Source organism: Solanum stenotomum, chromosome 12, assembly GCF_019186545.1.
Source record: "Solanum stenotomum isolate F172 chromosome 12, ASM1918654v1, whole genome shotgun sequence".
Lineage (NCBI taxonomy): Eukaryota > Viridiplantae > Streptophyta > Magnoliopsida > Solanales > Solanaceae > Solanum > Solanum stenotomum.
The window spans coordinates 18,461,161-18,477,753 of record NC_064293.1 but is presented as its reverse complement, the minus strand read 5'-3'; the positions used below and the strand labels follow the sequence as shown (position 1 = coordinate 18,477,753).

Sequence of the window (16,593 nt, the reverse complement as noted above, 5' to 3'; positions counted from 1 at the left end):
TGTTAACCTTGGTGGTGAGGGTGTTGATGTTAACATTGGTGAAGAGGGTGTGGATAATAACCTAGGTAGAGATGGTGTGGATGATAACCTAGGTGGAGAAGGTGAATCTGATTTCTTGAGTAGTGATTCAGATCTAGATATACCTTCAGAAGATGGTTCAGATATTGATGAGGAGTTGAGAGCTTTTAGACAAGAAAGAAGAAACAAAAAACAGAGAAAAAAGGCTACTGAATTTGAAGAAATACCAGTTGGAGAGGCTGGTGGTATAGATAGAGGCTTTGAGGATATTGGAAAAAATAAAACTGACAAATATGCAGGAAAAGTAGGTGGAGATGAGGATTATATTGATAGCTCAGATTGTTAGAGTGATGATAGTGATGAACAACTAGATGTGGATGCTGTTAGGGGAGTAGATATACCTACTAGAAGGAGAAGCAAAAAAGTTAGGTATGATGAAGATTGTGAAGTTTCAATATTTGAGCTTGGAATGGTCTTTGAGGGTGCAAATCAGTTCAGGAAAGCAGTGGCAGATTATGCTGTAGAGTACAGAAGGCAGATAAAGTTAAGACCTAATGAAAAACATAGAGTGAGGGTGAAGTGCAAAAATGCTAACTGTAAGTGGTTGTTATATGCTTCCATTCACAGGGACTCAGGTGATTTCATTGTGAAGAACTATCATCCTGTTCACAAGTGTATTCCATTAAACAGGAACAAGTTATGTAATTCAAAGTTAATTGCAAGAAAGTTTAAGGACAGAATTGTATCTCAACCATACATAAGGATTTGGGAAATTCAAGATTTGGTTAGAAAGACATTGGGTCTTTATGTTGGTAAGACTCTTTGTTACAGGGCTAAACAGAGGATTATGAAGGAAAACATGGGTGATTGGAAAGTCGAATTTGCCAGATTGTGTGACTATGCAGATATGATCAAACAAACCAATCCTGGAAGCTCTTGTTGGGTAAAAATTGATAAGGAAACTGAACCAGGAAAGAACCTTTTTGTGTATTTTTATGTGTGCTTTCATGCATTTAAGCAAGGATGGTTGGAGGGGTGTAGGAACATAATTGGATTTGATGGTTGTTTTCTTAAGGGAGCTTGTAAAGGTGAGCTATTAGTTGCTGTTGGAAAGAATGGGAACAATCAAATGTATCCCATTGCCTGGGCAGTTGTGGATACAGAAACAAAACATAGTTGGAGCTGGTTCATAAGGTATTTAATTGCTGATCTAAACTTGGGAACTGGTGAAGGTTTGACTGTAATGTCAGATATGCAAAAGGTATTGATTATACAATTTTTTATATTTTAGTTTTAATTTGATCTTTACTTCTTCAATTACTTATTTTGTACATATTTTTTGTTAGGGACTTATTCCTGTCTTGTCAGAGTTGTTACCAAATGCTGAGAAAAGGATGTGTGCTAGACATATATGGAGTAACTGGCATGTGAACTGGAAAGGAGAAGAAAGAAGGAAACAGTTTTGGAGATGCTCAAAGGCCTCCTTTGAAGTCAAGTTTGGAGAAGAAGTTCATGCAATGTCCAAGCTAGGTAAGAAGGAAATAACAGAGGACTTGCTACATTATGATCCCAGAAATTGGTCTAGGGCCTTTTTCCAAACTCACTCCAAGTGTGATGTTGTAGAAAATAACATGTGTGAGACTTTCAATTCTTGGATCTTAGCTGCTAGACATAAATCAATTATTACCATGTTAGAGGATATTAGGCATAAAATGATGAACAGACATATAGACATGATCAAATTTGCTGAAACATGGATATCAGACATTGCACCTATGGCAAGGGCAATACTAGAAAGAAACAAGGAGTATTCAAATAATTGTAATGGTCAATGGAATGGGTTGAATGGTTTTGAGATTAGTGAGGGGGAATATTCATTTGTTGTTGACTTGGAGAAGAAACATTGTGACTGTAGGTTGTGGATGTTGAGAGGTATTCCTTGCCCTCATGCTATTTGTGCTTATTATTACTTGAATCAAGATCCTGATCAACATGTAGAGCACTGGTATAAGAAGGAAACATTTCTCAAGGCTTACATCCATTTTATCCAACCTATTCCCAATATGAGGATGTGGCCTAATAGAGCCTCCAAAACCAAGAAAAATGCCAGGCAGACCTGGCAAGAAGAGAAGAAAGAGTAAGGATGAGCCAAAAAAATGGAGGAAACTTTCAAGAAAAGGAGTAAAGATGACATGTACCATGTGCAAGAAAACTGGTCATAACAAAGCTGTGTGTGCAAGAGTAAGTAATACTTCATATTCACATTTGTAAATTGCTTAAAAGTTTATATATATTATAATCATATATTTTATTTTGTGGTGACATAGTATACGAGGGGGAGCACTTCTCAACCTACAAGTCAAGGAAATTCAAGCCAACAAAGTTATTCTCAAACAGGAGTAAGATTTGATTTACATATTCATTTGCGTTAATTTTCATTGTATAAGTTATTCATATCTCCTTATTTTTGTTCAATAGGTTAGAACACAATCAAGTCAACAAAGTTCTGTTTGTACTGATACCACTGTTGTGCCAAGAACTACTCAAGCAACAGTAAGATTAGATTTAATAATTCATTTACATTTTCTGATTGATCTACAAGTTATTCATATATCCTTATTTATGCCATATAGTCTACAATGGGAGGTCCATCGCATTTTACTTTCAGAACCACATATGCAACTACACAATCAAGTCAACCAAGTTCTATTTGTGCTGACACAGAATCTGTGCCAAGACGTCCTCAAAATAGGGTTCAAGTTGGGACTGGAAGAGGATTGGGAAGAAAAAAAGCTAATGTAAGAGGGACCCCAATTGTTACTGAAAGTGATAGTTCTTCTAGTCAACTGCCACCTTTATCAGGTCACCAAAGACCGTACAATTCTGCCTCATTTGCTGCTGCTACTGGAGGTAACAGAAGGCCTGCAATTGGTTTTGGTGTTTACTCTAATCCTACAACTGGAGCCCAAGTATTTAATGTATGTTTACTCTGTTTTGGTGTATATTCTGATAGCTATATTATGATCTTACCTTATCTTACACTTTCTTTCTTATATTACAGCCTGGTACATCAAGTGAGAAGATTCTACATGGGCCAACAAAATTGAAGAGTGCTTCACCAACCAATATAGACATTGGCTTTAAACCTCGTGGCCTAAAATGGAAGGGAAAAGATGCAGTCAGCACCTCACAGTTGCAACAAATGAAAGCAAACAGGAAAAACTAAAAGTAGTTCATTTAGAAAGTTGTTATGATTTTGGCCCATGTTAAAAGGGTCTTCAACAAGCTACTCTTTAGTTTATTTTGAACACTCGTGTGATGTATTTTTGAACCATGCCTTTGTGTTAGCAAGACTATGTATTTTTGAACCATGCAAGACAATGGTTGTTTATTACCTCTCAATGCATTTGTGTTATGTATTTTTCAACCATGACTTTGTGTTATGTATTTTCCAGCCATGCATTTGTGTTATTAGCTCAGTTTTTGAACAACAATTACACAGGGCAAGTCGATCCCATAACTAATTTCAGAACACAGGGCAAGTTAGAACACAGGGCAAGTTAACAAACAGAGGCAAGTTATAGGCAAGTTATAAAACAGAGGCAAGTTATAAAAGAGAAACTGATCAATTCACACTAGAAGTTACAAAAGAGACACTGATCAATTCACATTCAAACTTCCAATTTGATATAAAATATGAACTTAACAGACCAATAAAGTACAACACTAATTACATGAAATAGCCTCCTAACTACTGCAAAACTAAACAATTAAGTACTACAATTTTGAACTACACAATATTAAAGAACCATTTTATAGTTAGCAGACAAAGAAAAACAATCACAACTCGGTTAAATTTGATATTTTCCCAATCCCTTTGGAGTTTAACTTCCTTGAGCTTCTTGTTCAATACCATCATCTTATCTTCATTTTCATTCAATTGAAATTTCAAAGAATCCCTTTCTTCTTCAAGCTCTTTCACTTTTCTCTTTAGTCGATCAATCGGATTATGACCATCTATGAATCTATTCATTAAGGATGATTCATCAACATTTTCAAGTGACGGATCAATCCATCTAAAATAGCCACATCCACCATTTTCCTACAAACCACATAATAGTAATAAATATACAAAAATGTTGATTTTTCAAATAATACAATAACAATAGTCTTTGTTCAATAACACTACAAACCTTTGATGCTTTGCATCCAAAAAATCGACGACCTGGGTTCAATGGAGTCCTCGAAGTTTTCAGTCGACAATAATAACCACACTTACATACATCGACTTCCTCGATATTCACTGAACTTTGTGACATTTGATAAAACACAACTGATTTAGAAGAGAGAAACGTTGGATATTTAGAGGAAGAAGAGAGAAACGTTGGATATTTAGAGGAAGAAGAGAGAATTGGGGATTAGGGTTCTAAAATGTATTTGGGGAAGAAGAAGATTTTAAGTTTTTAACGTTGGATGTCTTAAATGCAGGGTAAAAAATGGGAGAAAAAACAATTCACGCGCCTGATTTGCGTGAATCACAAACGATTTGCCATGTAGGCAAAAAATGCTTAGATGGTTCAAATCTGGGGTGGTAGAGGTGTTCAATAGGTACTAGGTGTAGTTGAGGTGTCTAAATGAATAATGAGGACAACTTTGAGTGGCTACAGATGACTTTGGCCTTATTTAAATGTGTATAGAACCATAATAAAAATAAGGACAAATTACTTAACTACACTCCTTTACCTACCTTAATATCCATTTATCCCTACTTATTTAAAAAATTTCAAAAATCCCTTATTTACCTATGTATCCCGCATGTATCCCATGCACAACGCTATGTATCCCGCTATGTGGAATGTATCAAACGCTATGTATCCCATGCACAACGCTATGTATCCCGCATGTATCCCATGTACAATGCTATGTATCCCGCTATGTGGAATGTATCAAATCTAATGTATCCCGTGCATAACGCTATGTATCCCGCTATGTGGAATGTATCAAACCTAATGTATCCAGTGCACAACACTATGTATCCCGCAAACATCATTTTTAAGAGATTTTTGGTAAATAGAAAACTAGAAGGGACAAGATGTTATTTAGTACTTATAATATGTGGTTCCTATAATTTATACTAAAAATAATACTGCTTTATTGGAGAGTAGACAATCTTGACGTGGAGTCCGGTGCAAATTTTTTTTTTTTTTCATAATCAGATCACTTAAAAAATATAGTATTTATAAATAAATTTTTTTAAAATATTAACTTTATAAATCTTAAAAATAAAATAAATTATCTACTATAGATAAAGGTCACCTAATAATATAAAAAAATTGCTTACACTGACTATGTATATTAATCATATTTTTTTTCTCTTGGACTTGTCTTTCTTGTTCAAGTAACCACTAATCAATTTTAAAACCTTTAGAATCTCGAGCAATGCAACAAAGTAGAAATTACAGCCATAAATTAGCATACATTGTATAGGATTTTATTTACATTATATTATATATTGGAAATCCTAATCATACCACTTTAACAGTCCATAAGGTTCCCCAAAAGGAAAAAAATTAGAGATAATTTAGATTAATGTTTGTAACACTCCTCTGCCTAATTTCATCATTGGATGTGCATGCCCCACTAATTGAAATCCTACTCTATTGCGATTAACTCTTTGATTACTCAAAGCAGTTTTAATCAATTGGTTCTGAATACTTAATAGCTAGCATATGATGTTTGATGTAAAATACATGTCATGCATTTATTTGTGTTAATATTTCCACAGAATAATGATATTTAATTAGTAGACAACTGCATATAAAGCAAGTAAGAGAAACTATAATACCAAGACATTATTTTTAATGAAGTTAATTTGGCCAAGTCTACATTTTCGAGGCAGATGCAGTAAGAGTTTTTATTCGATAAAAGATTAAAAAAAAGACAATACAAAACATCTCACTAGGGGTGTACATGATTGGATTGGTTTAGATTTTTCAAACATCAAATCAAACTATTTGTGTAAAAAATTAAATTTACAAACCAAATCAAACTAATAAAATTCGGATTTTTTTGGGTTTTTCAACCTCGGGTTGGTTCGAGTTTTTCAAATACCAAACCAAATCATTGTGTCGAATTTTTTAATTTATAAATCAAACCAAACTAATAAACCTCTGATTTTTTCAGATTTTTGGATTTTTTCGGTAAAGTTTGCATACAAACATACAATTAACTTGTGCTCCAAATATTTCTTTAGCCCAACCAAAATACAATTATCTAAGGTGTTTCTTAAGAAAATAAAACAAAATATGAGATGAGTGATGACACTAAAATATTCAATAAAAAATAATAATGAAATCATCATATAAAATAAGTATTGCAAAGTCATAATGAAAATGATCATAATTAAAAAGTACTAAAATCTTGCTAAAATAAGTTTAATAAGTATTAGTTACATTACTAAATATTTAAGGAAAATTAAAATTAGATTATGTATTTTAATTGTCTAAACCAATGTAAAACTAAAGAACAAATATTCAATATTATTGTCATTCTTGGTGTTGAATTGATTTTCTTTATGCATTAGTATTAATTTGATTTTGAATTAAGTTTTATTATAATTATCAACATTTATGAACTATAATCTTTATTGGACCATTCCGAATTCTAAGTTTTAAACTTGAAATAATATATTAAAAGATAAAAACTATGAAATAATATAAGAAATATTTTAAAATTATATCAATGTAAATATTTTTATGTATAAAATAAAATTTTAAAATTACATATATAATGTCGGGTTGTTTTTTTTTAGTTAAAACCAAACCAACCCAAATATAATCGGTTTTTTTTTTCCAATACCAAACCAAATCAAACCAAACCACTAGGCGGTTTTTTGTTCGGTTTGACTCAATTTACGGTTTGATTCGATTTTCGGTTCAATTTTGTACACCCCTACATCTCACGTCGATAAAACAACATCTTATAATCCTAGACACTGTGTTGACAGCCCTAACCAAACTCTGATAGATCGTATAGAATTTAAAAATACTCTTAAATATAGTGTTTAGTCATTTGGAAAAGAATCGTGAAAATTAACTTGATCTAATAAAAAGGACAATATTATATATCTATTTTTGAGTTAGCTTAGCCCAACAAATGTAAAAATTGTGAGCAAGTACTATTTCTATTTCAAACTCTTTTTTTAGTCCATTTAAAAAAGAATTACACATTTTTATATTTAATAACAATTTTAATTTAAAAATATTTATTTTACCTTTAATAATATAATCTATAATCCTACAAAGTACAAACATTTGTCATTTATTTTAAATAAAATTTCCAAAAAAAAATTATTTCTTTTTTAAAAGTCTCTATCAAATCAAACTACACTATATAAAATATACTGAGAGAGCTTAATTGATCCGCCGAATCCGGAGTGAGTCATAAGAGCAACTTGGAAAAGTAATGGATAAGAGGGAGTACTAAATTAAGTACACAAAGAAACATTGTGAACCAAACTTTTTATATGCAACGACGGATTTCCCCTAACAACTATTCCCTTTATATGTTTAATTTATTTGTCTGATTTTAATTTAACATATATATAGAGAGAGAGTTTAATAAAATAATGAAATTTTTTTAATTTTATAATTTTAAACTAAAAATATATTGAATATATTAAAATGCAGGTTATGTGGCAAAAAATAAATAAAAATAAGACGAATAAATCTTAATGGAGGAAGTATGTACAAGCAGAGGCGGAGTCAGAATTTTCAGTAAGGGGGTTTAAAATCTGTAGAAATAGATACACGAAGCAGTCGAAGGGAATTCAACATCTACTATATATACATAAAAAATTATTTTAACCATGTATAAATAATATAATTTTTCGCCGAAGGAGGTTCGGATGAACCCCTTATACTAAGGTAGCTCCGCCCGTGCGTACAAGTTAATGATTTTAGCCTACTATGCGTTGCTACTTCATTATATTATTATCTTTATGTTTGCTACGTACAAAATATACCATCAGCATCAATATCTTGTGTTCTATATGGCTGAAATTGTGCCACTTTTGGCAACAAGTTTGGCATATATATACACATGAGATTGCGTGCAACTTGCAGCATTTTAACTTTCTTTTTCACTTGTTGTTTACTCCACCTTGGGCTAAAATTTGTTCCATTTTGGTCATGCATCTTTCACATGTTCCATGCCCAAAATTTGTCCATGGATTAAAGCTAACTTTAATATTTTTGATAATATGTTTTTTAATACAACGTAATTACTCTTGGGTGAAATCTAGATCAACGATCAGTGAGGAATTTAAATTTAATCGGAGCTTCAATGCGAAGTTCGAACACCGAGAAATTAAAAAAATAAGTCGTTATTCAAATTTACTACACTAAAATTCCTCGTTGATCCATTATAACACCCTTCATTAATTTTTCCATTTTTTAAAGTCATCGATGCACCTAGGCTTTCATCTCCCGTGATGTCAAAAACTTTCAAATTATTATTTCTCCCAATTTTTTAAAAATAGTTACTAATAGAGAGGAACATAAAGTCGAAAACCTCCGAAGAAAAAACAAAAATCAAGACAATTAATTTATTTCCCTTTTAAGATATACACAAGGGTTCAACACGAAATAACATACAAAGAATTTCACTGAGTTAAATACTCCACTACAACTACAAATTAAAGTTCATAGTTTATTTAATTTTCATCTAGAAGATGAGTGCACCTTTACAATTAATTTTAAGATTGGATGTAAAATGTGATTTAGACACTTAATTAACTCTTTGTGATTAATTATAATAAAAACAAAAAGATAGCAAAGGTTACATCCTAATTATTAAGATAAAGATAATCACTAGTCACCCCACTACTAGCTGTCCCTTAAAAAAGTCCGTCTTCCATGTGATTAATTATTGCACCAAAAGGGCCCCTAACAACTTTGCTTATCATCCGTACTTTTAAACAATCCACCCAGCGTTTTAAAAAAATATTTTAATTTATGTGATACCGTTTAACTTAACAAGAAGTTAAAGACATAAAAAAAAGAATTTGGGTTGTTCCTTTCTTGATCAGAGATCAAGAGTTTGAGTTTTGGATATGAAAAAATCATTGACAGAGAGTGTTTCCCCTTGAATGAAGCCCTACGCGGCATAAATTTGGAATAATTGAGCTTCAACGCAGGTATCAAACAACGAATAAGAAAAAAAAAAAGGAAGAAGAAATTTGTGGTCGATCTAAAGTAAATCTTAAACCACAAATATGACATTCTTTTTCGAAATGAATTTTTAAAAAAGTATTGCAACATAAATAGGAACAATAAAGTAGTATAAAAGAGTTTAATACTAATAGAAAACTAATAGTGATAATTAATTGTGCAGCATATCTTATAATGGGCGTTTAGTGCATAAAGAGACAAATTGATATGGTTCAGCATTAAAAAGGAATCAAGTTGGGCAGTTGGAATATAATCTCACTACTAATATTTTCTTCAAGCATTTAATTAATTTGGATTTGAAACCTTTGCCATTATTAATTATTTGGTTGAGTGGTTATGAAGCTCTGGCATTACGGAAGCATTAACATTATTAGTTAGTTAAATATACTCAGAAAAGTTTCCATTTGCTTCTCCAAAATTATGACGTTTTTCCCACTTAATTAAATAAATAGTCTGTTTAAACAACATAAATCTTCATTAAGATTTATTTCTTAGATTTCATAAGCAATCAAATTATGTCATATACATAAGTGAATTCGAGGTATAAAATCTCTAGTTTTTTTTAATTAATATTGAACCAATTAACAATTCTAATTTATTTATTTTATATATATAATGGTAATTATATTCTGTATAATTATATGCTACATAATCACTACTTTTGATGACAAGTAAATCTGCAATTGCTATCTTTTATATGCACATAGCACAAAATCTATGCGACGAGCTCAATTCAAATGTCAATTCTGAACTTAATCATTTATAATGAAATCCCCTAATCAAACCATTTGAGCTACATTATTTACCACTTTTAGAAATAAATACTATGGGATGAAAGAAAAATAGGGATTTCAACGTGGGAGACTTCAAACTTTTTGAAAGAATAAATCAAACAACAAAGAAAAACATTATTACTACTTAATTAATAAAAACTCAAGAAGTAATATCAATAACCTCTTTAGAGAGGTGCAGTCAATGATTAAAAAAAGAAAGAGTAGTATAAAATTTGAACTCCTAATCTTAATTAAGAAAAGTACATTGAATACACATATATAATATTATTATACATGATATATAGAGGAAAACATAGATTCACATGAATACAAGCATCTCCCAAATAATATGCCACTGTCCATATATACTGAAAGTTACGGATTACCAAACATGCGAGAAACAATATGATAATTATGGAGAATATAATTCGATCTCTACGTAACATTTTGGTGAAAAAGAAAAAAGACAGTGCACCTAATTGGGGAATAGAGAGAAACTAAAAATCATTATATTGGTTCTCCGCGAATTGAAGGGTCAATTCGAAAGAGAAGTAAACTAAAGCGGGAATGAGGAATCGCGATATCGTGTTATAAGTAATACGTGATTCAAAATCTGAATAAGTAAACAAATAAAAAATTCAAAAGGAATTTAATCTTTGTATAAATTACCGTGTAGTTTTTTTCCTGAAAGAATATTTGCATTGATCCTATCTAGCTCGCAAGAGCGAATTTAGGGGGTCAAAAGAATGTTCACTCAAATTCCTTCAACAAAACTCATATTTTATATATAAGATAATTAATTTTTAAAATGTATATATAGAGATTTTAAATCTCTTGAACACAAAATAAAAAATAACTTCGTAATCTATGAGGTTTAAAATTTACCTTAAAAGTTATAAATATAAAACTATATATATATATTATTTTTATTTTTGAACCTTTGAGTGAAAATTTTATATTCGCCTTCTGTCTATCCCCTGCAGGTGCTAATGTGATGGGGAAAGGAATTAAAAAGTGAAAGAAAAATGACAAAAACAAAGAAATGATTAGAGAGGGTGGAATCAGTAGAATTTGGGGTAAGTGGTGGGGAAGTAGTGTTGGTTGGAACTGAAGAAAAAAGAATATATACATCATCAAAAGTAGATTTTCCTATATTTTCATTCTACAGGAAAATTAGGTCATGGATGGAAAGTGGTGAATAAACTCTTCATGTGTCAACTCTTTCTTTTCCTTATTTCTTTTACTCCCTCGATTTATTTTACTTGTCATTATTTGACTTGCACATTCATTAAGAAAATATTTATTACTATAGGTATTTAACCAAACTATTCCTATTACATAATGTTAAGTATTAGGTATTGAAAAATAAGTATTTAATGCTGATGGTAAAGTATAAAAAAATAATAATTATTTTTTCTTGATATGTCAAAGTGACTAATGAAAATCTATTTTATGAATAAGTGACCAGTAAAATTGGACGGATGAAGTACTTTCTTAGTTTCAATTTATCCAATTTTAATTTAACATAAAACAAAAATTTTAATTAATATATTAAATTAAAGATATATAGAACAGTACATAACTTAATTAGAGTCTCCTACTTGGGCAAGACGGATAGTTTATGGTTTTCTGAAAAATTTATAGCAACTCTTCATGTGTCTACTTGTTGAAACTAAATTTATGTAGTCATTCATAAATTATGGTTTCTAAAAAAGTTTCAATTGTTGAAATTACCATGACGGATTTAGTTTTCAATCAAATAGAGTAAGATAAATTTGCTAAAATTAGTTATTTTTAATTTTTAATTTAGAAGCACTAATCTCCTTAATTTAACTTGAAGTTGTGTTACTTGTGCATAACACAACTTAGAAGTGATAAAATCAAATAAACGAAATCTTAAGCTGATTTGCCAATGTTCTTATTAATACTGTAACAAATATGCCACATGAACCGTATTTTGTCCTTTTTCTTTAATTTGAGAAATTTTAGATAAAACTTGCATCCCACGAACTTTATTCTGCTGACGTTAAATACTTTTTAATACTCTCTCGATTTGAATTTATGTGTCAGTTTTCATACTAACATGAGGGGAAAAAAGTAATTTTTACTCTTCTGTCTTATTTTGTGTGACACCATTTGACTTGATATGATGTTTAAGAATATGTGACACCATTTGACTTGATATGGTGTTTAAGAATATGTGACACCAGTTGACTTGGTATGGTGTTTAAGAAAAAATTGAAGACTTTTGAAACTATCGGTCTAGAACAATAATTTATTCAAATTAACTCTAAGGAAAACGAAAAATGTCATAATTTAACAATTTTTTCTTTCGGTCTATTTGAAAAAAAAACTACATCTTCATATATATAATTGACATTTTTTAACTTTTAATTTTTTTATTTTACCCCCTTAATTACTTATTTTACTCTAATAATAGGAATGTCATAACATAATGTTTAAGAATACTTTTGATAGATAGATGAAGTATATACAAATCAGGGAACTGAAAATTTTTCGTTGGTATTTACAAATGAAAAGATTGGGAATGATTGAAATAAAATTCAATTTATATACTCAAGTACTCATGTATATGTACATACAACAACATCCCCTTTTTACTTTCTCTCTTTTCTCAATCGATGTTTGTATTAAAGTTCCAATTAAATTCAAACCACCCATTTGGTGGTGATGCTTTCAACATATTTTTCTCCATATTCAAAGCTCAAACTCGAGATTTCTGATTAAGCATGAACCGAACTGACCATTACATCACAGCCCATGTCGGTAACGTTCCCTTTTTATCAATATAAAGGTAATCCCACTACCATACGAACTGGTTTAGGAGGAGGCGGCTTCTGCTGTTCTACCACCACTTTTTCCGGTATGGGCGGCTGACATGGACAAGGCATTGCTATGAATTTTGGAACTACATCACCTGGCATCAACACTGCAGGCATGCTTTGGCATTGGTTCTGCTTTTCACTCTGTAAACACACAATTATAAGCAAATTAAGTTTAGCCATAAGCTTATAATTGATACACTAAGCTTTTATTATATATGAAATTCGAGAAAAGAGTCAGATCACAAAGGTCTATGACAGAACAATTAATTATTTTATTTTTATAATGGAAAAATCACTTAATTATGCATATATCATTTAAAAGATCACTCAACCTGCCTAATACTTATTATATCCTCTAAATTATCTACCTTAAGAATAAAAAAAATAATACAAAAACTAAAAAAAAAAATAAAAAAATAAATGTCATTTTCATCGAAAATGGGGGAGATCGATCATACCATGTTGGTGTGTTTGGGTTTCAAGGATGAAGGATCATCGTCTCCGGCTTCGATATCGGCGAGAGATCGACGTCGTAGGGTACGTATTTTGTCCCAATGATAACAGCAAGAAAAAACACCACTCAAGCTGAAAACGACAAGAAGTAGAAGCGCAGTCCCCAGAGGAAATCCTAGAGATGGACGAGACGACGAATCCACAATTTGGGGTGGTGCATAATATTGAGGACTCTCCATCACTTATTTTGCACCAACAACAACTTAATGAAGTATTAATCACTCTTCCTCCCAACATCCAATGTTGCACAAAAACAAGAATAGTAGATTGAATTGTGAGTTGTAAGAATGGGGATTTGATTTTGGGGTATGTATGTATTTATAGAATCAAATAAAATAGAGTGGGTACGTGTAAAGGTACGTTTGGTGTCCAGGTCGAGGTACGGAAAGAGAAAGTTGGTGAGGGTCCTATTTGCTTAGGTGCTCAGCATCATCTCTCTATATGCCCTACTTCTTTTTTATGTAGTGGAATTAATACTAACCATTCTAACCGATACATTATGATATCCGTTCATTTGATTGTTTGGTATGGAATAAATTACATAATTTCGAAGCATCAAACTCTTGTTTCAAGTATATATTCTCCACTTTTAAACTATTATGACAGTGACGAAGCTAAAAATATACACATAATTAGCAAAGAGTTAAAACCTTTATTGACATTAGTTAATTGTCATTGGATCCAATATCGATAAAAGTTTTAGAGACATATACAAAGAGTGCTAATTACCGCTAAATGTACATATTTAGTGGCAATTAATCTATTGTCGTTAATTAATTGCTGCTAAAGATCATCAATTTTTTTTTGATGTAGTGACAATATGACCACGCAATTCAAATAATTTATACATATATATATATGAGTTATGATTGAACTCAATCAAAATTTGCAGCTTATAGATCAATACATGTTAGATGAAATTATAATACAACACCGTATCCTTCAATATATTCTGAAATCTTCTCCACTTACTCCACCAAACTCCCTTAATTATAAACTCCTTATCTCTAATATTCATTTTCCTTTATATTTACAAGTTTATTCAAATTGATCAGAACTCTTTATTCTTGATGAATTATGGATAAATTTAATTTCTTACATAATCCATCCAAATCATTAGAATGACCTGAGCACGACTCATACTTATGTGAGTCAAATTTAACACCTCTAGTAATGGAAAAGTGTAAGTTGTAATGGCAATTATAACAAAATATAATACTTACAAAAACAAATAATGATAACAATGATGATACGATGATGTCATAGTACACACACAAAAAAAATCTAGGAGGCAAAAAAAAAGAGACACTAGTAGTAAAGTAAATAATGGGATGGGGAGAAGAATTTTCCAAATTTTGTTGAAACTGACTTTAAAATTTGCTGGTTTTTGAAAAGCTAAAAATTGGAAAATGCCATTCAGCTGGCGAAAACTGGAAAGCAATTATCTCCCTCCTTCAACTTGCGTTCTGCACTTTCTTAAGATATTTATATTTTCACTATCTTATTATTTACTACTAGTCTATCAATTCCTTCATTCCTTTCAAACCCTAACAAATTTAAAATTCACACAAGAATACGTTTGTAGTTTTTGAGAAATTATGAAGTAAGCATTAAAAGGCCGAGCGGGTGAGGGGATGCATTTTTCAAACACGGATAGAACGATCTAAAGTAGTTGTGCAACCTAGAGAGATGCATAATCATATCTTTTTTATGAATGTGGTTTCGAGGTTTGTTTTATTTCGAAAAAAAAATAAAAATCTAAAGAGCATTTGATTAAAAAATACCAATTGTGACATCCCTTCTGTCGCACCTCAAATGCACCCTCCTTATAGAGAAAAACAATTCGCTTCTCAAATCTGATTTTGCGTAAATTTTTTAGTCAAAATGCAAGTGTTTAGACTTTAGAATACCCTAACAGACAATTTTTTTTTTCTAAACAACACTTGAAAGCCCGTTTAGATTGGCTTAATAAAAGTAACTTTTAAGTCATAAAAATTAAAAAATCAAATTTAAATAATTTTTAAGTCAACAAATAAAAAATAGGAAAAGTCCTACTTTTGGTTTTTAACCTTTTTAAGTCATTTTAAACTTAATTTAAGTTATTTTTAACTTACCAAACACTCCCCAAAGCTAAAAATGATTTAAAATAGTTTGACGAACTTTTAAAGTTAATTCAATTAGGCTCATAATTAGCTTTCGAATTTAGCATTTAGCATTTAAATGAATACATTAATCAATTTCGAGCTATCTTTTAGCCGTTTTAGGTTTGTTCGACTATATATATTTATTTGTTATAATGAAATTTAAAAGTCCTAACATTTCCATCAAAGTATATTTAATTATTTTTTACATAAGGGACAACTCTCCTTTTTTTCCGTCTTCTCAATCGTATAACAATAATTCACAAACACTTCTTTATCCACAGGAAACAAATTAAAATAAAATGATCTGTTGTACTTTGATTCCTGTTCTGATTTTGTTTAATTATTTCATTTTTTGAGTTCCAGGTTTCGATTATTTGAGAATCGTTTTGTTGTGAGAGAATTGCCAAGTGTCTGATTCGTTTTTAGTTTATTTCAGATATTATTGTACAAAACTTTGAGATATGTACGGACAATATAATATTAAAACTAAAATAATTGTAGTCCATTATGCTAATATAATTTGTTTTCTGTTTAGATTTTTATATAGTTGTACAAACGGCAGTACATGAACAAGTACCGTAGAATAATTTTTTGTGATGTCTCACTGACAAAGGGTACAGTCCTTTATTCTTTTTAATTAGGTACAAATAGTATCAGTTGAATTATAGCAAATGGAACAAGACGTTAGTTGTATAATGAGTGTAACATTATATGAATTGGAGTTTGGAATCAAAATCACGCAAATAAAAAGGAAGGAATATATATCAAGTGATCATGACTAAAGTAATATTAGAAAAAAAAAGGAAAAATCACGCGGAAAAACAAACATATACTAGTTAATTAGTTAACATAACTACAGTTTACTTTAATTACAATTTGCGATCTACTTTTAGCTATAACACGGCTAAGAGCCTGTTTGGATGGGCTTTTAAGCTGGTCAAACTGGCTTAAAAGCCAGTTTTTGGCTTATTAGAGTGTTTGGCAATTATCAAAATGACTTATTTTAAGTCAAAAATGACTTATTTTAAGCCAAAAGCTAAAAGCTAGGGGGGGGGAGCTTTTTTTTTTT

At 30.7% G+C, this 16,593-nt stretch overlaps 1 protein-coding gene across 1 annotated transcript; it reads right to left on the bottom strand.

The window, feature by feature from the left end:
- Nucleotides 1-12,473: 12,473 nt before the first annotated feature.
- Nucleotides 12,474-13,677, bottom strand: LOC125848383 (uncharacterized protein At5g65660-like). Its single transcript, XM_049528237.1, has 2 exons — nt 13,326-13,677; nt 12,474-13,008 (listed from the first exon to the last, which is right to left on the bottom strand). Exons 1-2 carry the CDS (start codon nt 13,557-13,559, stop codon nt 12,826-12,828), a joined length of 417 nt encoding a protein of 138 aa, XP_049384194.1. The 5' UTR covers nt 13,560-13,677; the 3' UTR covers nt 12,474-12,825.
- Nucleotides 13,678-16,593: the final 2,916 nt, after the last annotated feature.